This window comes from Dendropsophus ebraccatus, chromosome 9 (assembly GCF_027789765.1).
Source record: "Dendropsophus ebraccatus isolate aDenEbr1 chromosome 9, aDenEbr1.pat, whole genome shotgun sequence".
NCBI lineage: Eukaryota > Metazoa > Chordata > Amphibia > Anura > Hylidae > Dendropsophus > Dendropsophus ebraccatus.
The window spans coordinates 13,413,459-13,436,349 of record NC_091462.1 but is presented as its reverse complement, the minus strand read 5'-3'; the positions used below and the strand labels follow the sequence as shown (position 1 = coordinate 13,436,349).

The 22,891-nt window shown below is 46.6% G+C and overlaps 1 protein-coding gene across 1 annotated transcript; it reads right to left on the bottom strand.

Annotated features, from left to right (window-relative positions):
* Positions 1 to 1,243: 1,243 nt before the first annotated feature.
* Positions 1,244 to 22,531, bottom strand: LOC138801973 (uncharacterized). The gene is made up of 2 exons (XM_069985069.1): positions 22,422 to 22,531; positions 1,244 to 2,426 (listed from the first exon to the last, which is right to left on the bottom strand). The coding sequence occupies exon 2, from the start codon at positions 2,414 to 2,416 to the stop codon at positions 1,385 to 1,387; it is 1,032 nt and encodes a 343-aa protein (XP_069841170.1). The 5' UTR covers positions 2,417 to 2,426; positions 22,422 to 22,531; the 3' UTR covers positions 1,244 to 1,384.
* Positions 22,532 to 22,891: the final 360 nt, after the last annotated feature.

The window sequence follows — 22,891 nt, the reverse complement described above, 5'->3', positions numbered from 1 at the left end:
GTGGTGATCTCCTGAGGTGATGTTATTCCCTCTACAGCTGGTCACTTGTCTCACTGGTCTCTTGTCTCCTGTCTCTTGTCTCAGCTTGTCTCAGCTAAACACTGCAACAGCTAGCCTTATATAGGGGGCCTATCTGCATAACCACACCCCCTTCTAGCAACTTCCAAGCTTACCACACTACCTAGAGCAGTTCCCACTACGGTCAGTAGATGTCGCTGTAGTGTGTTGTGTGCAGTGTAAAGCATGTAACCCATCTCTGCCTGCCAGTAACAGAAATACACAGAATAGTTGCACATAAAACATGTTAAATATATAATAACACTTGTTGACAGGTGCCATCCTCAGCCCAGCCACAGGAACCATGTTCTGGTATACTACATTACTAGCGTCTTCTCATGTGGCTGAGGGTCCCATAAGCCCTGATAAGCACCCGGCCTGGATAAAACTTTTACCTCCGTCCTCAGCTTTGAGTCCCATCAAGCACTACGGTCCGGACATGACTGTACCGCGCACGATACCTACACCCTTGTTTTGGTCATTTGAACAAATACTTTCATATTCTCATATTGTCGTTGACTTTGTTGGGTTTTCCAGTATGAATATAATAAAGTAACATGACTGCAGGTCCACACTTTATATACTGATTTATTTACCATAATGGCGGCATGATTCTGAGAGAAGCTGCTGTTACAGATTACATATCAGGTATTTCATATGGATTATTATCATTATTATTATTATTATTATTATAATTAAGGGCCTGGCAATGATAAACAGAAATGGTCCTCCTCGTGGGGGTGGCCATCTTCCCTCCTTTTACTTAGTATAGGTGAAGCATTGGGACTTTGTCCCTTCTCGTAACATCCGGTCCCGTACGTAGTGGTGATTTCTTCATTTTGCCATCTTTTTGTGCCAATCCAAAAGGTTCTGTGGGGTGTCCGGGGCTAGGCGAAGATATCCAAGTAAAAGACCACTGTCAGATCGCTACGTAGGGGCTCGGAAGCGTAAGTAGACTGCGGGCGTAAGTTTGCGCTCCGTACGTAGCTGGCCGCAAGTAGCGTAAATCCCCGGCCGGAGTTTACCGCGTATATGTTTGGCCGCAAAAATATGTATCCATATCTATCCGAACCTAAGCATGCAGCATTTGATTACTGGTAGCTGAAGAAGTTGGATGCAGCCCTAGGGAATCCAGGAAAACTTGGATATAGCGATAGGCCATAGGCTGTATCCATGTATATCAGGACTGCATCCAACTTCTTCAGCCACCGGTAATCTAATGCCGCACGCTTAGGTTCGGATGGACCTGAGCATGCTCAAGTTGTGCCCATCTCTAGTCATGACAGTTTACTCACACTGCAATAGCTCCATCAGGCCTGTTTGATAACTAGTTAGCGGGGGGCAATGGATTATTAGTTGGGGGTTTTGAGTTATCTAAAATTCTCATGTCGCGGCAGTGCAGCACAGGCTCTTTACCAAGGCCAAGTTGGTAGGTCCAGACATATATCTTCTGATTAGGTTGCAGAGTAGCGGTAATGGTCTCCTCAACTTGGGTGGCTTGGTTCCAGCTTTCTCTGTCTGTGTTGACATTGCATCCACCATATTCAGCTGTAACAGAGAACTGACTCTTGGCAATTGTGGCCGTCAGACCACCGGTTTCTGCTGAGACGGTAGTGGCCACATTCCATTTACTCTCTACACTAGACATCTTCTCTTTTTCATATCCAATTGTCTTGGTGATCTTCTTCTGCCATTGAATAGGGGTATTGGAATCATTACTGATGGTCTTGATACATACCCAGTTACCAAAAGATGCCCCCATAGTAACCCCAAGACCCCCTGGTAGAAAGCTGATGACATTGGGATGGAAGGAGAAGGTCTCAGGATTGTCGTTGGTGTTGAAATTAGTGCTTTTTAGGTATTGGATCCCCCACTCATCATGAGGCTTCACAAAGTAATAGTGATCAGCTATGCCGAAATAATAAAGTCCATCCTTACAGCTGGGGTGCAGAGGGAATTCTTCACTGTCTTCATCCTTATTCAAGTTCTTGGTTTTACGGTAAATTCCTCGGCTTTGATAAATTATATAGAAATGATTAAAAGCCGACAGGTAGTAGTCTCCTCCTTGGCATTTGGGATGTAAGGTGTACACCACTGCATCACTATCCGTGTTCATGTTTGTCACACGGCGATAACTATTCCCCTTAAGTATATAGAAGAATTCATCTTCATGAGCCAGGTAATGGTTTCCGCCTCTGCATGCAGGATGCAACTTGTAGATGACCAGATCTTCTCCACGGTTGAAGTTGGTTGATCTCATGTAACAATTAAGATCTGACCGGACAATGTAAAAATATTTGTCGGTAGCACAGATATCCACCCCTTTGGCCAGTTTCTGAGGGACAATTTTTCCACTCATTGTTGTTGTTCTGAAAGAGATAAAAACATAAAAATTTCCATAAAAATAAAAAGAGCCACAGAAGGTAGTCTAGCAGCAAAAAACTCAGATTCTACCTGTTTACCCTTTGGCCGCCACGGTCTACGATCATGGCATGATCAAAGGGGATTACCTTCTCACGGCACCATTTACCATTTCAGAACATTTGGAGGGAAATGTGGTTACTGGTAGAATGCAAAACATATAAACACACATCTATACACCCATAACTGTACACATACCGTATTTTCCAGCATATAAGACGACTTTTTTACAGTGGCCGCATCCCCACCGTATGCGGCGACCCCTGTAAAAACAAAAACAATTCAACTCACCTGTGACCCATTCCCGGCAGCTGCGCATCTTCTGTCCCGTTCCCGGCGCTGGCAGTGTGATGCACACTGTCTGGCCAGAGGTCCCCGAAGCTCTCTGGGCAGTAGAGTGTCTCATCGGAGAAGCTCGGAGATGCTCACCTGCTGGAAGAGCTTTGGGAGCTTCCCGGCAGAGCACAATCCTACATGGGTTGAGACTCTCACGGCATCCTATTCTCTGCTACTCTACTTCTTGTATAACTCAGTGTAACGCCTGGAGTAGTGGATCCGCTGGACCGTCACCAGCGATGGCACTAACCTCACCAGGGAGTAGAGTCTAAGGGGCCGCTGGTTTTCACCAGAGCCCGCCGCAAGGCGGGATCGACTTGCTGCGGCAGGCGACCCCCAGGTCGCTACCCCTGGCTTGGTTGCTAGTGACGGCAGGCGAGGCGTGACAGGAGCAGTAGGCAGGAGATGGTGCTGGCAGAGGTCTGTAGGCGTAACCGCAGGTGTCAGGCTGAACACAGGAGCAATAGTGTAACACAGGAGCAGGAACCAGGAACAAGGACTAGAGACCAGGTAGCGGACAGGAATCAGGAACAAGGACTAGGGACCAGGTAGTGGACAGGAATCAGGAACAACAGGGAGCTGGGCCAAACGCTATGGGAAGCATGTAGAGGCTCCAACACCTGGAAGGGGGCAGGGCTGGAACAGGGGGGAGTGATTAACATACAAGCCAATTAGGAGCGCACTGCCCCTTTAAATCTGAGACAGCCGGCGCGCGCGCGCCCTAGGAGACGGGGACGCGCGCGCCGGCCGGCACAGCGACGGGCAGGAGCGCGGTGAGGTGAGGCGCCCCCCGGGGCCGAAGCAACAGCAGCGCCGGGTCCCTGCCTACGGACACCGGCTGCTGCAGATGTAGGAGAGAGGGTGCGGCGGCGGTCCGGAGCACGGGACGCCGCTGTGGCCCTAACACTCAGCACAACTCAACCGACACGACTATATTGTACACTGCACTTATCCTACAGATCTGGTCGTTCTCTTATCAAGTGTTTATTGGAACGTTGTCAAGTGTGTTTCAAAGAAACCTTATATTGTCACTCCTGTAATACCTGCTGCACATTTACAAGTAGTAAACCAACTCAACTTTATTTCAAGACTCTGTGATTATTCGCCACCACCAACACAGCACACACAGCAACTTTGGAACATTCTCCCCTTTCTGTGGGTGGCGGGTCCTATCATCCGGGAGGGTCACTATACCACTCTGGCTATGCGTGACATAACCCCAAAGGACCCAGTAGCAACCTGGCAGGAGACTGACCACAGGGGAAAAGGGTACAACCGTCCTTGTAAACTAAAAGCAGGTGTGCCATTACACCTGTGTGCCCACCAGGCACTGGCGTCACGTGACAACATCCCAAGGTCCGGCTGTATCTCGGCCATCCACCACCGGAGTGATGTTACACTACAACACCTAACAAGTGACCGTCCGCTCCTCCGACTAACACCACCGGGGATGCTCCACAGTAAACCCTGCTGCGGTCAAGCGGGGGTTAACATTTTCCAGCGTATGAGACAAACCCCTAAAAATCTTCTTAAAAATTCAACTCCTTTGTTTTGTATAGAGCCATGGGTCAGCACGTAACCTGCAGCTCTATTCATTCTCTATGAAGCCACCAGAGAGAGCCGAGTACAGCACTCATCTCTTTCCGGCGGCTCCATCGAAAATGAGTAGAGCTGCGGGTTATGTGCTGACCCATGGCTCTATACAAAACAAAGGAGTCGGAGGCCCCGATCTGGTGATTGCTGGGGGAACAGAGGTTGTACCCCCCCACAATCTCCTACTTGTCCCCTATCATGTAGATAAGGGACAAGTCAATTTTAATCGGAAAACCCCTTTAACTTGCAGTTGACCCCTCCTAACAAATTCTCCAGACTTACCCTAAGGACTGCAATAGTTCATTGTTATTTAGTTATTTCTGTAATTTTTTAATTTTTCAAGAAAAATGCAATAAATTTCCAAGTATATAAACAAACTAATTTAAAGGGGTTATCAAAACATGGCTTTTTTTTTCTTTTAGAAAAGGCACGATTCTTGTCTCCAATGTAGGTGCAGGTTTTGCAACTCGGTTCCATTGAAGTGAATGGTGCTTAATTGCAAACCACACTCAAACTGGAGACAAGAATCATGCCCTTTTTAAAAAAAAAAAAAAAAAGTCTTCCATGTCTTTCTAAACCTGAAAACCCCTTTAAGATCCTTCTACTGTGGCGAACAGCCTTCCAAGTGTACCCCTAGTAGCAGCCCGTGTAAAGTGACACACAGTATAATGCATTAGCATATAAGAGTTGTAAAACAGTAATCCCCTGACCTGAAGAACTAGTTTAACAGCTTATGTAATATTCACCACGAACCGTATAAAATAAAAATAAAAAATGTCAATCACTTCCTTTTCAACATTCGTCCTGCAAAAAAGGAAATTACAAAAATTACATAGTTTTCTATCTACCACCAAACTACACTGAAAAAAAAAAATGCAATTTCTGCTGCGTAAATATAATCTCATACAGCCGCGACAATAACAAAAAATAAAAATGTTTTGGCTGCTCAAACACAGGAAGAGACAAAACACAATAAATGAGCTGGTCATTAAGGGGTTAAAAGATAAATCCCATTAATAAAAAAAAAAAAACATAAGCAGGTATGTGTGTGTGTGTGTGGGGGGGGGAATAAAAAGAAAGAATACTTACCCATCCTTGTGGCCCCGTAGTGATGCCTTTGCATTATCTCCCCGATGGCCTCCAGCAGATTCTGCTGCTGCAACGTGACATACCCCATTGATGGATTGCCCGCTTATCCAGTTAGTGAATAGACTGACTGGCTAAATGGACTATCCATCAGCGGGCCCATGACATTGCAGCACCCCGAGTCGGGTATGTGACATTCCCAGATACCGTCCAAAGATCAGACAGACCCACGAGCGGCATTACGGGGCACATAAATGTATACTTTCTATGTATGCTCTCACACTCCCTGCGTTCCTGACATAGATGCCATGGCTGTTTCCTATGTCCCCCCTCGCTACATGAATGTGGTGATTCTAAGACGTTAAGATGGCACTGAAGGCCTTTATGTCTGCCAACTTAGCCTCCTGCCAAAAAGTAGGGATTAAAGTGCCTCTCAAATTTTACAGTTCACCCTGTAAAAAATAAGCCCCCATACAGCTGTGTAGATAGAAAAATAAAAACAACATGGGGCCAGAATAGGTCATGCTATATATATTTGGTATTACTCATGTAAAGGCGGTTGTCTGGTGTGAATTGCTCTTTTGTGATGCTGATGAGGCTACAGGGGACATAACAGAGCTGTATACTTACCTCTCCAGCTCCACTGCAGCTGCCAGTTCCCAGGCCGGGGAAATCCCCGGTGGGCCCCAAGCTGGAGTGGGCCCTGCCCCTCAGTCAGGGGACACAGGGCTGGAGACTGCAGCAATGTGGTCTCCATCCAGCATGCCCAAGAGGGGCCCCCTGCCCCTAGAAGGGCCAGGGGCCGCACCTTCCTTTTTAACTGGAAGCAATCGTAACAATCACTTCCAGTTAAATGTAGCAGTGTTCTGATTGACAGAGCGAGAAGCCATAGGCTTCCCGCCCTGTCAATCACTCTTGTGACTGCAAGCAGTGATTTGCTTTCGATCACAAGAGTGTGTTCCCTGCCCCCGAAAGATGAGCAGCTTCGTGGTGGAGTCCCGGGCAGCGTGTCACCTCTGAGCTCAGTGTGCGCCGCGGCGGGCTGGGACTTCCGGTTTAGGGAGTGCATACCAGAAGTCCCAGCTGCTGCGGCGCACACTGAGCTCAGTGAAAGCGCTGTCCGGGACTTCACCATGGAGCTGCTCATCTGTCAGGGAAGAGAGAAGAAGAGACCCGCGACCGACGGGGGAGCAAGTGGTTAGGTGAGTTGTCTTGTGTTTTTTCTTTTTATCAGAGGGGGACAACATAAGGGGGCTATATGGGGGAATGGAGAACATAAGGGGGCTATATAGGGGAATGGAGAACATAAGAGGGCTATATAGGGGAATGGAGAACATAAGAGGGCTATATAGGGGAATGGAGAACATAAGGGGGCTATATTGGGGATGGACAAGCTAAGGTGGCTATATGGGGATGGGGATGGACAACATAAGGGGACTACTTATATGGGGGATGGATAACACAAGGGGGCCATTTATAAGGGGGACAACGCAGGGTGGCATTTATAAGGGGGACAACACAGGGGGCCATCAATAAGGGGCACTGGATGAGGGGCAATCAATAAGGAGGACAACGCAGATGAGGCATCTATAGTGGGCACTACACAGAGGGGGACAACAATGGAGGCCATCTAAAAGGGGAATTACACAGAGGGGCCATCTATAAGGGGAACAACAAAGGGGCCATCTATAAGGGTAACTACACTGGGGGCGGTGTGTATACAATGGGGCACGCACAGAGGGGGGGGGCATCTACTATAGTGGACTACACAGAGGGGCCATCTATATTGAGGGGACTACACAGGGGCCATATACTATAGTACAGGGATAGGGAACCTTGGCTCTCCAGCTGTTGCAAAACTACAGCTTTAGCTTTGGCTGTCCAGGCATGATGGGAGTTGTAGTTTTGCAACAGCTGGAGAGCCAAGGTTCCCTACCCCTGATATATGCACAGAGGTTGTCATCTACTATAAAGGGGCTACACAGAGGGAGGCACTCTACTATAGTAGATGCACATGGGGCCATCTATATGAAGGACTGAACAAGGGACCATATACAGTATGTGTCTGCACAGAGGGGGGAATATACTATAAGGGTTATATATATATATATATATAGATATAGATATCTATATATACACACATTTATGCTACAAATAATCAGGGCTACCCACTGAAAAAGGGCTTAAAGGGGTCAATACAGATGTGCAGTGTGTATAGAGATAAGGATGGTGCCAGAGTGAGGAGCCTAATATGTCTGTCTGGCAGATTCTGTGGATCCGTGGCTCGGAGAAGTTCTCATAATGTCCCTGGGCAGATGGAGAAGAAGATGAAAAGGGAAGAACTCTGATCAGAGAAGACGTCCCCTGTGAGTCACTAGATATATGTATATGGTGTATAGAGCCTGTGAAGAGCTGGGTCTCCCTCTATATAACTGGATGAGGTGATATTGATTTTTGTACAGTGGATTATTCACTAGCAGCGGTGGTGTTAGTCAGTATGTGGTGGCGTTAGTCAGTATGCGATGGTGTTCTTTGTTTTTTGTAATCTGGTGCGGTGTTCATTGGTTTTAGTTTGGCAGATTTGGTCAGTAACAATATGATAGTGATGGTAGTGGTTGTGGTGTGGCGTTAATATTTCCTCCTTGTATATTGGTAATATTGGTCATAGTACACAGGATTTGGTCAGCACCACTATGGCGGTAATATATATGGTGATAACATTTCCCTCCTGGTATTATTGGTAATATTGGTCTTGGTATACAGGATCTGGTCAGTAACAGTATGCCGGTAATATGTGTGGGGATATTTGCTCTTTATATACTGGTGTTATTGGTAGCATACAGTAGTATACAGTGATATCATGCAAAGAAAATTGTCTTATAGCCCGGCCAATTATCGGTAACAAGCGCTCCTAGGAAGCCCCATGTAAAAGTGCCAGAGATCAGGTGACAAGCAAATGCCCCATAGTCGGCTAATTTGATCTTTTGTGCGGCTGTAAAATCATTGCTGTAGGCCGCACATCTCTGTGTATTCCTGCCCTGCTGATTAGCAAATGTATTCAGCCCTACACTGCCCCATATCACGCTGTGTAACTGGACCCTTATTAATGTTACTATAGATAAGTATAGTGGCTGAAGGGTGGGCTCCGAACAGGCCCGGACTGGTAATCTGGCAAGCCAGGCAAATGCCCGCTGGGCTGGCCAGATTACCAGTACGTGGGCCGCCCAGGCTGCATAATAAAAAAAAAAAAAAGCTACGGTCACCGCAGCCTGCATGGCCCGACCCGCAGCGGCCCCATATTGCTCCACACTGCTCCACGTTGATTGGATTAGAGGAGCGGGCAGGAGTGGGCTGCGGTGACCGGAACAGGCCCTGAGGGCTGCGGTGACCGGAGCGGAGGTGACAGGAGCGGGCTGAGGTGACCGGGGGCCATCTATAAGGAAGGGGGGAGAAGAGAGAGGGGGCCATCTATAAGGAAGTGGGGAGAAGAGAGAGGGGGCCATCTATAAGGAAGTGGGGAGAAGAGAGAGGGGGCCATCTATAAGGGAGGGGGGGGAGAGAATGGGCCATCTATAAGGGAGAGGGGAGAAGAGAGAGGGGGCCATCTATAAGGGAGGGGGGAGAATAGAGAGGGGGCCATTTATAAGGGAGGGGGGAGAAGAGAGGGTCCCATCTATAAGGGAGGGGGGAGAAGAGAGAGGGGGCCATCTATAAGGGAGGAGGGGGATAGAGAGGGGGCCATCTATAAGGGAGGGGGGAGAAGAGAGAGGGGGCCATTTATAAGGGAGGGGGGAGAAGAAAGAGGGGGCCATCTATAAGGGAGGGGGGAGAATAAAGAGGGGGCCATCTATAAGGGAGGGGGGAGAAGAGAGAGGGGGACATTTATAAGGGAGGGGGGAGAAGAGAGGGGGCCGAAGAGAGGGGGCCATCTATAAGGGAAGGGGAGAGAGGGGGCCATCTATAAGGGAGGGGGGAGAGAGGGGGCCATCTATAAAGGAGGGGGGAAAGAAAGGGGGGCATCTATAAAGGAGGGGGGGAGAAGAGAGAGGTGGCCATCTATTAGAGAGGTGGGAGAGAGAGGGGCCCATCTATAAGGAGGAGGAGAGAGAAGGGGCCATCTATAAGGGAGGAGGGAGAGAGAGGGGGCCATCTATGAGGGGGGGAGGGGGCCATCTATAAGGGAGGGGGAAGAAGACAGAGGGGGCCCATCTATAAAGGAGGGGAGAGAAGAGAGAGGGGGCCATCTATACGGGAGGGGGAGAAGAGAGAGGGGGCCATTTATAAGGGAGGGAGGAGAAGAGAGAGGGGGCCATCTATAAGGGAGGTGGGAGAGAGAGGGGCCCATCTATAAGGAGGAGGAGAGAGAAGGGGCCATCTATAAGGGAGGGGGGAGAGAGGGGGGTATCTATAAGGGGGGGGAAGGGGGGGGCATCTATAAGGGAGGGGGAAGAAGACAGAGGGGGCCCATCTATAAAGGAGGGGAGAGAAGAGAGAGGGGGCCATCTATACGGGAGGGGGAGAAGAGAGAGGGGGCCATTTATAAGGGAGGGGGGAGAAGAGAGAGGGGGGCCATCTATAAGGGAGGGGGAGAGAAGAGAGAGGGGGCCATCTATAAGGGAGGGGGGAGAGAGGAAGCCATCTATAAGGGAGGGGAGAGAAGAGAGAGGGGACCATTTTTATGGGAGGGGGAGAAGAGAGAGGGGGCCATTTATAAGGGAGGGGGAGAAGAGAGAGGGGGCCATCTATAAGATGGGGGGGAGAAGAGGAGAAGGGGCCATCTACAAGGGGGGGAGGGGCCATGTGTAAAAGGGGGAGAATAGGGGCCATCTATAAGTGGGGGGACATCATAGGGGGAGAGGCGGCCATCTATAAGGGGGCTACATAGAGGGATGCATATACTATAAGGGGGTCACATAGAGTCAGCCTACCTACTAAACAAGGGTGTTAAGGGGCCAATACAGATGTGCAGTTAGTAGAGAGATGAGGATAGTGCCAGAGTAAGGAGCCTAATATGTCTGTCTGGCAGATTCTGTGGATTTGTGGCTCGGAGAAGAAAATGAAAAGGGAAGAACTCTGATCAGAGAAGACGTCCCCTGTGAGTCACCTGATGTAACTGCACTGTAATGCATATGGTGTACAGAACCTGTGTGGAGCTGCGTCCACCTCTATATGACTGGATGAGGGAATAGTGATCTGTGTACAGTGGATGTTATTTAGTAGCAGCAGTGGTATTAGTCAGTATGTGGCAGTATTGGTCAGTATGTGGTGACATTAGTCAGTATGCGGTGGTATTAGTCAGTATGCGAGGGTATTAGTCAGTATTTGGTGGTATTAGTCAGTATGTTGTGACATTGGTAAGTATGTGGTGGTATTAGTCAGTATGCGGTGGTATTAGTTAGTATGCGGTGGTATTAGTCATTATGTGGTGGTATTATTCAGTATGTGGTGGTATTAGTCAGTATGCAGTTGTATTAGTCAGCATGCAGTGGTGTTAGTCAGTATGTAGTGGTATTAGTCAGTATGTGGTGGTGGTGTTAAACTCAGCACGGTGATCGGGGCCAGAAGCAGTCTGTCTCTGTACACTGTGTAGTAGTGATGACCTGTAACTGCAGCACCGCAACATAGTACAGAGACAGAAGCTTCTGACCCCATTTACTGTGTTATTATCAATAATTCCAGTCATGGCCGTGATGATACAACATGTAGCCGTGCTGCACTGACAACATGGTCTCATAACTTATCACCGCACGACAAGTGGCCCTGTGTGCTCTGAAATGCCATGGCTGATTTTTAGTCCCAGTCCGGCCTGGCACCAAGAATGATTTCCCCTGGTGGCCCCAAGGCACTCCAGTCCAACACTGGGTGCTAACATGGTCATGTGATTGCCACTCCGGAAAATGACAGTCAGGCGCCTTTGACAGGTTGGAGTGTGGAGAGGGGGGAGTATTTATAACTAGATTTGCATTTCCAGGAAAATACATAGTGCTTGAAAAGAGTGCCCCTTTAACAGTGACTTCCCTTTAAGAGAAACTTGGATCCCATTCCTTTAAGAGCGACATGGGTCCCGTCCCAATAAGAGTGACTTGGGTCCCATACCTTTAAGAGCGACTTGGGTCCATTTAAGAGTGACTTGGGTCCCGTCCCTTTAAGAGCTACATGGATCCCTTTAAGAGATACATGGATCCCTTTAAGACCGATTTTGCTCTTAAAGGGACATATTTCGCTCTTAAAGGGACCCATTTTGCTCTTAAAGGGACCCAGGTCGCTCTTAAAGGGACCTAGGTCGCTCTTTAAAGGGAATCATATTGCTCATAAAGGGACCCAAGTCGCTCTTGAAGGGACCCAGGTCGCTCTTAAAGGGACCCAGGTCGCTCTTAAAGGGACCCATTTAGCTCTTAAAGGGACATATTTCGCTCTTAAAGGGACCCAGGTCGCTCTTGAAGGGACCCAGGTCGCTCTTAAAGGGACCCATTTCGCTCTTAAAGGGACATATTTCGCTCTTAAAGGGACATATTTCGCTCTTAAAGGGACCAAGGTCGCTCTTAAAGGGACCGATTTATCTCTTAAAGGGACATATTTCGCTCTTAAAGGGACCCATTTTGCTCTTAAAGGGACACATTTCGCTCTTGAAGGGACATATTTCGCTCTTAAAGGGACCAAGGTCGCTCTTAAAGGGACCGATTTCGCACTTAAAGGGACATATTTCGCTCTTAAAGGGACCCAGGTCGCTCTTAAAGGGACCCATTTAGCTCTTGAAGGGACCTATTTCGCTCTTAAAGGGACCCAGGTCGCTCTTAAAGGCACCCATTTTGCTCTTAAAGGGACATATTTCGCTCTAAAAGGGACATATTTTGCTCTTAAAGGAACCAAGGTCGCTCTTAAGGGGACCGATTTATCTCTTAAAGGGACATATTTAGCTCTTAAAGGGACCCATTTTGCTCTTAAAGGGACACATTTCGCTCTTGAAGGGACATATTTCGCTCTTAAAGGGACCAAGGTCGCTCTTAAAGGGACCGATTTTGCACTTAAAGGGACATATTTCGCTCTTAAAGGGACCCAGGTCGCTCTTAAAGGGACATATTTCGCTCTTAAAGGGACCAAGGTCGCTCTTAAAGGGACCGATTTTGCTCTTAAAGGGACATATTTCGCTCTTAAAGGGACCCAGATCGCTCTTAAAGGGACCCATTTTGCTCTTAAAGGGACCCAGGTTGCTCTTAAAGGGACATATTTCGCTCTTAAAGGGACCCATTTTGCTCTTAAGGGGACATATTTCGCTCTTAAAGGGACCCAGGTTGCTCTTAAAGAGACCCATTTTGCCCTTAAAGGGACATATTTTGCTCTTAAAGGGACCAAGGTTGCTCTTAAAGGGACCGATTTTGCTCTTAAAGGGACATATTTCGCTCTTAAAGGGACCCATTTTGCTCTTAAAGGGACCCAGGTCGCTCTTAAAGGGACCCAGGTCGCTCTTAAAGGGACATATTTTGCTCTTAAAGGGACCCAGGTTGCTCTTAAAGGGACCCATTTTGCTCTTAAAGGGACATATTTCGCTCTTAAAGGGACCCAGGTCGCTCTTAAAGGGACCCATTTTGCTCTTAAAGGGACCCAGGTTGCTCTTAAAGGGACCCATTTTGCCCTTAAAGGGACATATTTCGCTCTTAAAGGGACCAAGGTCGCTCTTAAAGGGACCGATTTTGCTCTTAAAGGGACATATTTCGCTCTAAAAGGGACATATTTCGCTCTTAAAGGGACCCATTTTGCTCTTAAAGGGACCCAGGTTGCTCTTAAAGGGACATATTTCGCTCTTAAAGGGACCCATTTTGCTCTTAAAGGGACATATTTCGCTCTTAAAGGGACCCAGGTCGCTCTTAAAGGGACCCAGGTTGCTCATAAAGGGACCCATTTTGCCCTTAAAGGGACATATTTTGCTCTTAAAGGGACCGATTTCGCTCTTAAAGGGACCCATTTTGTGCTTAAAGGGACCCAGGTTGCTCTTAAAGGGACCCTTTTTGCCCTTAAAGGGACATATTTCGCTTTTAAAGGGACCAAGGTCGCTCTTAAAGGGACCGATTTTGCTCTTAAAGGGACATAGTTCGCTCTAAAAGGGACATATTTCGCTCTTAAAGGGACCCATTTTGCTCTTAAAGGGGCCCAGGTAACTCTTATAGGGGCCCAGGTCGCTCCTAAACGGACCCATTTCGCTCTTAAAGGGGCCCAGGTCTCTCTTAAAGGGACCCATTTTGCTCTTAAAGGGACATATTTCGCTCTTAAAGGGACATATTTCGCTCTAAAAGGGACCCATTTTGCTCTTAAAGGGACCTAGGTTGCTCTTAAAGGGACATATTTCACTCTTAAAGGGACATATTTCACTCTAAAAGGGACATATTTCGCTCTTAAAGGGGCCCATTTTGCTCTTAAAGGGACCTAGGTTGCTCTTAAAGGGACATATTTCGCTCTTAAAGGGACCCAGGTCGCACTTAAAGGGACCCAGGTTGCTCTTAAAGGGACCCATTTTGCCCTTAAAGGGACATATTTCGCTCTTAAAGGGACATATTTCGCTCTTAAAGGGACCAAGGTCGCTCTTAAAGGGACCAAGGTCGCTCTTAAAGGGACCAATTTTGCTCTTAAAGGGACATATTTCGCTTTAAAAGGGACATATTTAGCTCTTAAAGGGACCCATTTTGCTCTTAAAGGGACATATTTCGCTCTTAAAGGGACCCATTTTGCTCTTAAAGGGACATATTTCGCTCTTAAAGGGACCCAGGTCGCTCTTAAAGGGACCCAGGTTGCTCGTAAAGGGACCCATTTTGCCCTTAAAGGGACATATTTTGCTCTTAAAGGGACCAAGGTCGCTCTTAAAGGGACCGATTTTGCCCTTAAAGGGACATATTTTGCTCTTAAAGGGACCCATTTTGCTCTTAAAGGGACCCAGGTTGCTCTTAAAGGGACCCATTTTGCCCTTAAAGGGACATATTTCGCTTTTAAAGGGACCAAGGTTGCTCTTAAAGGGACCGATTTTGCTCTTAAAGGGACCCATTTTGCTCTTAAAGGGACCCAGGTTGCTCTTAAAGGGACCCATTTTGCCCATAAAGGTACATATTTCGCTTTTAAAGGGACCAAGGTCGCTCTTAAAGGGACCCATTTTGCTCTTAAAGGGACCAAGGTTGCTCTTAAAGGGACCCATTTTGCCCTTAAAGGGACATATTTCGCTCTTAAAGGGACCCATTTTGCTCTTAAAGGGACCCATTTTGCTCTTAAAGGGACCCAGGTTGCTCTTAAAGGGACCCATTTTGCCCTTAAAGGGACATATTTTGCTTTTAAAGGGACCCAGGTTGCTCTTAAAGGGACCGATTTTGCTCCTAAAGGGACCGATTTTGCTCTTAAAGGGACATATTTCGCTCTTAAAGGGACCCATTTTGCTCTTAAAGGGACCCAGGTTGCTCTTAAAGGGACCCATTTTGCCCTTAAAGGGACATATTTCTCTTTTAAAGGGACCAAGGTCGCTCTTAAAGGGACCTAGGTTGCTCTTAAAGGGACCCATTTTGCCCTTAAAGGGACATATTTCGCTCTTAAAGGGACCCAGGTCGCTCTTAAAGGGACCCAGGTCGCTCTTAAAGGGACCCAGGTTGCTCATAAAGGGACCCATTTTGCCCTTAAAGGGACATATTTTGCTCTTAAAGGGACCAAGGTCGCTCTTAAAGGGACCGATTTTGCTCTTAAAGGGACTTATTTCGCTCTTAAAGGGAGCCATTTAGCTCTTAAAGGGACCAAGGTCGCTCTTAAAGGGACCGATTTTGCTCTTAAAGGGACATATTTCGCTCTTAAAAAGACCCATTTTGCTCTTAAAGGGACCCATTTTGCTCTTAAAGGGACACATTTAGCTCTTAAAGGGACCAAGGTTGCTCTTAAAGGGACCGATTTTGCTCTTAAAGGGACATATTTCGCTCTTAAAGGGACCCATTTTGCTCTTAAAGGGACCCAGGTCGCTCTTAAAGGGACCCAGGTCGCTCTTAAAGGGACATATTTTGCTCTTAAAGGGACCCAGGTTGCTCTTAAAGGGACCCATTTTGCTCTTAAAGGGACATATTTCGCTCTTAAAGGGACCCAGGTCGCTCTTAAAGGGACCCATTTTGCACTTAAAGGGACCCAGGTTGCTCTTAAAGGGACCCATTTTGCCCTTAAAGGGACATATTTCGCTCTTAAAGGGACCAAGGTCGCTCTTAAAGGGACCGATTTTGCTCTTAAAGGGACATATTTCGCTCTAAAAGGGACATATTTCGCTCTTAAAGGGACCCATTTTGCTCTTAAAAGGACCCAGGTTGCTCTTAAAGGGACATATTTCGCTCTTAAAGGGACCCATTTTGCTCTTAAAGGGACATATTTCGCTCTTAAAGGGACCCAGGTCGCTCTTAAAGGGACCCAGGTTGCTCGTAAAGGGACCCATTTTGCCCTTAAAGGGACATATTTTGCTCTTAAAGGGACCGATTTTGCTCTTAAAGGGACATATTTCGCTCTTAAAGGGACCCATTTTGTGCTTAAAGGGACCCAGGTTGCTCTTAAAGGGACCCTTTTTGCCCTTAAAGGGACATATTTTGCTCTTAAAGGGACCCATTTTGCTCTTAAAGGGGCCCAGGTAACTCTTATAGGGGCCCAGGTCGCTTCTAAACGGACCCATTTCGCTCTTAAAGGGGCCCAGGTCTCTCTTAAAGGGACCCATTTTGCTCTTAAAGGGACATATTTCGCTCTTAAAGGGACATATTTCGCTCTAAAAGGGACATATTTCGCTCTAAAAGGGACCCATTTTGCTCTTAAAGGGACCTAGGTTGCTCTTAAAGGGACATATTTCACTCTTAAAGGGACATATTTCGCTCTAAAAGGGACATATTTCGCTCTTAAAGGGGCCCATTTTGCTCTTAAAGGGACCTAGGTTGCTCTTAAAGGGACATATTTCACTCTTAAAGGGACCCATTTTGCTCTTAAAGGGACATATTTCGCTCTTAAAGGGACCCAGGTCGCACTTAAAGGGACCCAGGTTGCTCTTAAAGGGACCCATTTTCCCTTAAAGGGACATATTTCGCTCTTAAAGGGACATATTTCGCTCTTAAAGGGACCAAGGTCGGTCTTAAAGGGACCAAGGTCGCTCTTAAAGGGACCGATTTTGCTCTTAAAGGGACATATTTCGCTTTAAAAGGGACATATTTAGCTCTTAAAGGGACCCATTTTGCTCTTAAAGGGACATATTTCGCTCTTAAAGGGACCCATTTTGCTCTTAAAGGGACATATTTCGCTCTTAAAGGGACCCAGGTCGCTCTTAAAGGGACCCAGGTCGCTCTTAAAGGGACCCAGGTTGCTCGTAAAGGGACCCATTTTGCCCTTAAAGGGACATATTTTGCTCTTAAAGGGACCAAGGTCGCTCTTAAAGGGACCGATTTTGCCCTTAAAGGGACATATTTTGCTCTTAAAGGGACCCATTTTGCTCTTAAAGGGACCCAGGTTGCTCTTAAAGGGACCCATTTTGCCCTTAAAGGGACATATTTCGCTTTTAAAGGGACCAAGGTCGCTCTTAAAGGGACCGATTTTGCTCTTAAAGGGACCCATTTTGCTCTTAAAGGGACCCAGAATGCTCTTAAAGGGACCCATTTTGCCCATAAAGGGACATATTTCGCTTTTAAAGGGACCAAGGTCGCTCTTAAAGGGACCAAGGTTGCTCTTAAAGGGACCCATTTTGCCCTTAAAGGGACATATTTCGCTCTTAAAGGGACCCATTTTGCTCTTAAAGGGACCCATTTTGCTCATAAAGGGACCCAGGTTGCTCTTAAAGGGACCCATTTTGCCCTTAAAGGGACATATTTTGCTTTTAATGGGACCCAGGTTGCTCTTAAAAGGGACCGATTTTGCTCCTAAAGGGACCGATTTTGCTCTTAAAGGGACATATTTCGCTCTTAAAGGGACCCATTTTGCTCTTAAAGGGACCCAGGTTGCTCTTAAAGGGACCCATTTTGCCCTTAAAGGGACATATTTCGCTTTTAAAGGGACCAAGGTCGCTCTTAAAGGGACCCATTTTGCTCTTAAAGGGACCTAGGTTGCTCTTAAAGGGACCCATTTTGCCCTTAAAGGGACATATTTCGCTCTTAAAGGGACCCAGGTCGCTCTTAAAGGGACCCAGGTTGCTCATAGAGGGACCCATTTTGCCCTTAAAGGGACATATTTTGCTCTTAAAGGGACCAAGGTCGCTCTTAAAGGGACCGATTTTGCTCTTAAAGGGACTTATTTCGCTCTTAAAGGGAGCCATTTTGCTCTTAAAGGGACCAAGGTCGCTCTTAAAGGGACCGATTTTGCTCTTAAAGGGACATATTTCGCTCTTAAAAAGACCCATTTTGCTCTTAAAGGGACCCAGGTTGCTCTTAAAGGGACCCATTTTGCCCTTAAAGGAACATATTTCGCTTTTAAAGGGACCAAGGTCGCTCTTAAAGGGACCGATTTAGCTCTTAAAGGGACATATTTTGCTCTTAAAGGGACCCATTTTGCTCTTAAAGGAACACATTTAGCTCTTAAAGGGACATATTTCGCTCTTAAAGGGACCAAGGTTGCTCTTAAAGGGACCGATTTTGCTCTTAAAGGGACATATTTCGCTCTTAAAGGGACCCAGGTCGCTCTTAAATGGACATTTTTTGCTCTTAAAGGGACCAAGGTCGCTCTTAACCCCTTAACGACATCGGGCGTAAATTTACGCCCTGATGCCGGTAAGGGAGTTCAGAGCGGAGCCGCGCGGCGGCCCCGCTCTGAACCGCGCCGGTCCCGGGTGCCGCGTGTAGCCCGGGACCGTAGGTATTAGCGGGCACGGTCCGATCGCCGTGCCCGCTAATACAGTAATCGGATGCAGCTGTCAAACATGACAGCTGCATCCGATTACCGGACGCAGCGTCATCCCTGGTGTCTAGTGGGGAGATCGCTCCTCCGGGATGTTATCCCGGAGGAGCGATCTCCGTAAATGAAGCCGGCCGGGGACCGCTCCAAGATGGCGCCGTCCCCGGCTCGGCACTCGTTTACTTCCGGCTGCAGCAGCCGGAAGTAAACGAGTGCCTATCTCATGGATCTCTGCAGCATATCTATGCTGCAGAGATCTCTATGAGAGATCAGATCACTTATACTAGAAGTCCCCCAGGGGGGCTTCTAGTATATGTGTAAAAGTTTAAAAAAAAATGTCATTATTAGTAAAAATCCCCTCCCCTAATAAAAGTCTGAATCACCCCCCTTTTCCCAGGTTATAAATAAAAGTAAACAAATAAATAAATAAATAAACATGTTTGGTATCGCCGTGTGCGTAATCGCCCGAACTATTAATTAATCACATTCCTGATCTCGCACGGTAAACGGCGTCAGCGCAAAAAAATCCCAAAGTGCAAAATTGCGCATTTTTGGTCGCATCAAATCCAGAAAAATTGTAATAAAAAGCGATCAAAAAGTCGTATATGCGCAATCAAGGTACCGATAGAAAGAACATGTCATGGCGCAAAAAATGACTCCTGACACAGCCCCATAGACCAAAGGATAAAAGTGCTATAAGCCGGGGAATGGAGCGATTTTAAGTGACGTATATTTGTTGACAATGGTTTAAATTTTTTACAGGCCATCAGATACAATATAAGTTATACATGTTACATATCGTTTTAATCGTAACGACTTGAGGAACATATATAACAAGTCAGTTTTACCCCAGGGCGAATGGCGTAAAAACACATTTCCCCCAAATAAACAAAATGCGTTTTTTTTTTCAATTTCACCACACTTTCAATTTTTTTCTGGTTTCGCAGTGTACTTTATGCAAAAATTCAGCCTGTCATTGCAAAGTACAATTAGTGACGCAAAAAATAAGGGCTCATGTGGGTCTCTAGGTGGAAAAATGCAAGTGCTATGGCCTTTTATGCACAAGGAGGAAAAACCGAAAACGCAAAAATCGAAATTTGCTCTGTCCTTAAAGGGTTAAAGGGACCGATTTTGCTCTTAAAGGGACATATTTCGCTCTTAAAGGGACCCAGGTCGCTCTTAAAGGGACCCATTTTGCTCTTAAAGGGACATATTTCGCTCTTAAAGGGACCCATTTTGCTCTGAAAGGGACATATTTCGCTCATAAAGGGACCCAGGTTGCTCTTAAAGGGACCAAGGTCACTCTTAAAGGGACCAATTTATCTTTTAAAGGGACATATTTTGCTCTTAAAGGGACATATTTCGCTCTTAAATGGACCCAGGTCGGTCTTAAAGGGACCCATTTTGCTCTTAAAGGGACATATTTCGCTCTTAAAGGGACCAAGGTCGCTCTTAAAGGGACATATTTCGCTCTTATAGGGACCCAGATCACTCTTAAAGGGACATATTTCGCTCTTAAAGAGACCCAGGTCGCTCTTAACCTCTTAAGGACATAGGACGTACCGGTACGTCCTATGTCCTCACTTGCACTTCAAAGCTGGGCCTCGCTTTGAAGTGCCGCGATCCCGGGTGCCGCGAGTAGCCCGGGACCGCTGCTATTAGCGGGCATGGTCCGATCGCCGTGCCCGCTAATTAGCTAATTGGAGGCAGCTGTCAAAGTTGACAGCTGCCTCCGATTACCGGAGGCACCGTTTCCCTGGTGTCTAGTGGGGAGATCGCTCCTCCGGGACCTTGTCCCGGAGGAGCGATCTCCGTTACTGATGCCGGCCGGGGACGCGTCCAAGATGGCGCCGTCCTCGGCTCGGCACTCGTTCGTTTTCGGCTGCAGCAGCCGAAAGCAAACGAGTGCCGATCTCATGGATCTCTGCAGCATATCTATGCTGCAGAGATCTCAATGAGAGATCCAAGTGTATATACTAGAAGTCCCCCAGGGGGGAATAACCCTAACCCCAGGGGGGAATAACCCTAACCCCAGGGGGGCTTCTAGTATATGTGTAAAAAAAAAAAAAAAGTGTTGTTAATAGTAAAAAGCCCCCTCCCCTAATAAAAGTCTGAATCACCCCCCTTTCCCCAGGTTTTAAATAAAAGTAAACAAATAAATAAATAAATAAACATGTTTGGTATCGCCGCGTGCGTAATCGCCCGAACTATTAATTAATCACATTCCTGATCTCGTACGGTAAACAGCGTCAGCGCAAAAAAAAAATCCCAAAGTGCAAAATTGCGCATTTTTGGTCGCATCAAATCCAGAAAAAAATTAATAAAAAGCGATCAAAAAGACGTATATGGGCAATCAAGGTACCGATAGAAAGATCACATCATGGCGCAAAAAATGACACCTCGCACAGCCCCATAGACCAAAGGATAAAAGTGCTATAAGCCGGGGAATAGAGCGATTTTAAGGAACATATATTGGTTAACAACGGTTTGAATTTTTTACAGCCCATCAGATACAATATAAGTTATACATGTTATATATCGTTTTAATCGTAACGACTTGAGGAACATGCATAACAAGTCCGTTTTACCCCAGGGCGAATGGCGTAAAAACACATTTCCCCCAAATAAAAGAAATGCGTTTTTTTTTTTCAATTTCACCACACTTTGAATTTTTTTCTGGTTTCGCAGTGTACTTTATGCAAAAATTCAGCCTGTAATTGCAAAGAACAATTAGTGACGCAAAAAATAAGGGGTCATGTGGGTTTCTAGGTGGAAAAATGCAAGTGCTATGACCTTTTAAACACAAGGAGGAAAAAACGAAAACGTAAAAACGAAAATGGGCCATGTCCTTAAAGGGTTAAAGGGACATATTTAGCTCTTAAAGGGACCCATTTACCCCCTCAAGGGACCCAGGTCGCTCTTAAAGGGACCTGGGTCGCTCCTACAGGTACTTAGTTCGCTCTTAAAGGGACCCATTTAGAGCGGCTTGGGTCCCTTTAAGAGCGACTTGGGTACCGTCCCTTTAAGAGCAGCTTGGATCCCGTACCTGCTACATGGCTGCCTCAGCTCTGCTATTTTACTGACTGACCTCTGCTACTTATAATGGTAAAGATCATTGCTCGGTTACCATGACAATCTTACTCATGTCAGGGAGACAAAATGGTTAAGGACCTTCCATATATTACATCTTCTATTGGCCAATAATGGACATGTGACTGTGGATGGTGTGATACAATGCATGACGAGACCTTAGAGTTCCTATTGGCTGCTATATTTCAGCTATTTGCATATGTGCTGTGATTGGCTGTCAGCGGTTAGAGTGTGGCCATTATTTGCAATGGGCCATTATTTTCTATGGGAAATTTGGGGTCTTTAAACGTAAATTTCTTAAAAACGACAAATCGGATCGAAACGAAAAATAGATAGCACACCACACACCGCCGAGGGCTTCGAAACGCAGTTTGAACGGAGTCTGTGCGCAAAGCGGTTCGGGCTGTATTACGCGCAGAAAAATGGCTGGAAGAAGAAACGGAAGCAGAAGAAGAAGAAGAATACGGATTACAATATAGTGCTTTTCAAGCACTATAATTACAGTTAAATGCTGAGCAGTCAAGGATACAGTGTAAGGGTACAAACACACACACCGTATACGCAGCAGATTTGATACTGTGTTCAGTTATTTAGATCTAATCTGCTGCATATCTGCTGAGGGTACCTAAGGGTACAAACCCACACACCGTATACGCAGCTTATTTACTGCTGCGATACGCAGCAAATACGCAACAAATACGCAGCAGATTAGATCTAAATAACTGAACACAGCATCAAATCTGCTGCAGATCTGCTGCGTTTTTGCTGCGTATCTGCTGTGTATACGGTGTGTGGGTGTGTACCCTAAGGGGGAACTCAATACATACAATACCATGTGCCAATAGAGTAAGGGTAGTAGAGTTAGGGTACTAGTCATGTATAACAGGAGTCAACATAAATGCATTCATAACAGGTTCACCCCCATTATATAGCTACAGCCTATAGTGATACCTGTGATCAGAGATAATACTTACAATGTGTGCAGTCTGGTTATGGACAGAAGTGGTTGCTCCGCTGAAGCCTCGGTACCTGCAGTCAGATATAGGCACTTTTATATGTTCCTCTTATGTAACCCCTATAGCTTAGGGCGAGTTTATCCTTGGCTGCACTGAACAGATAGCTGTTGGCAATGCGTGACATATCACAACCTAAAGTTTCTCCCAGATGACTGTGCAATGGCAGTGGAACCTTGTGACTAGTGGAGGATCTGAGTCAAATGAGGTTACAAAATGTTGTGCACCTGCATCGCAACTAATATAGATGCATGGGGTCTGGTTGCAATAACCAAAAATCCATCCTTCAGACTGTCGCAATGTAACCACATTCACTTTAATTTTTGCTGGTGTGAGGACCTACCTACCTATCTGCTGGTGTTAACTACCAAACTGACAAACTACCTGATGAGGAGAACTACCTATAGGGGGGATATAAGCTATAGGGACCT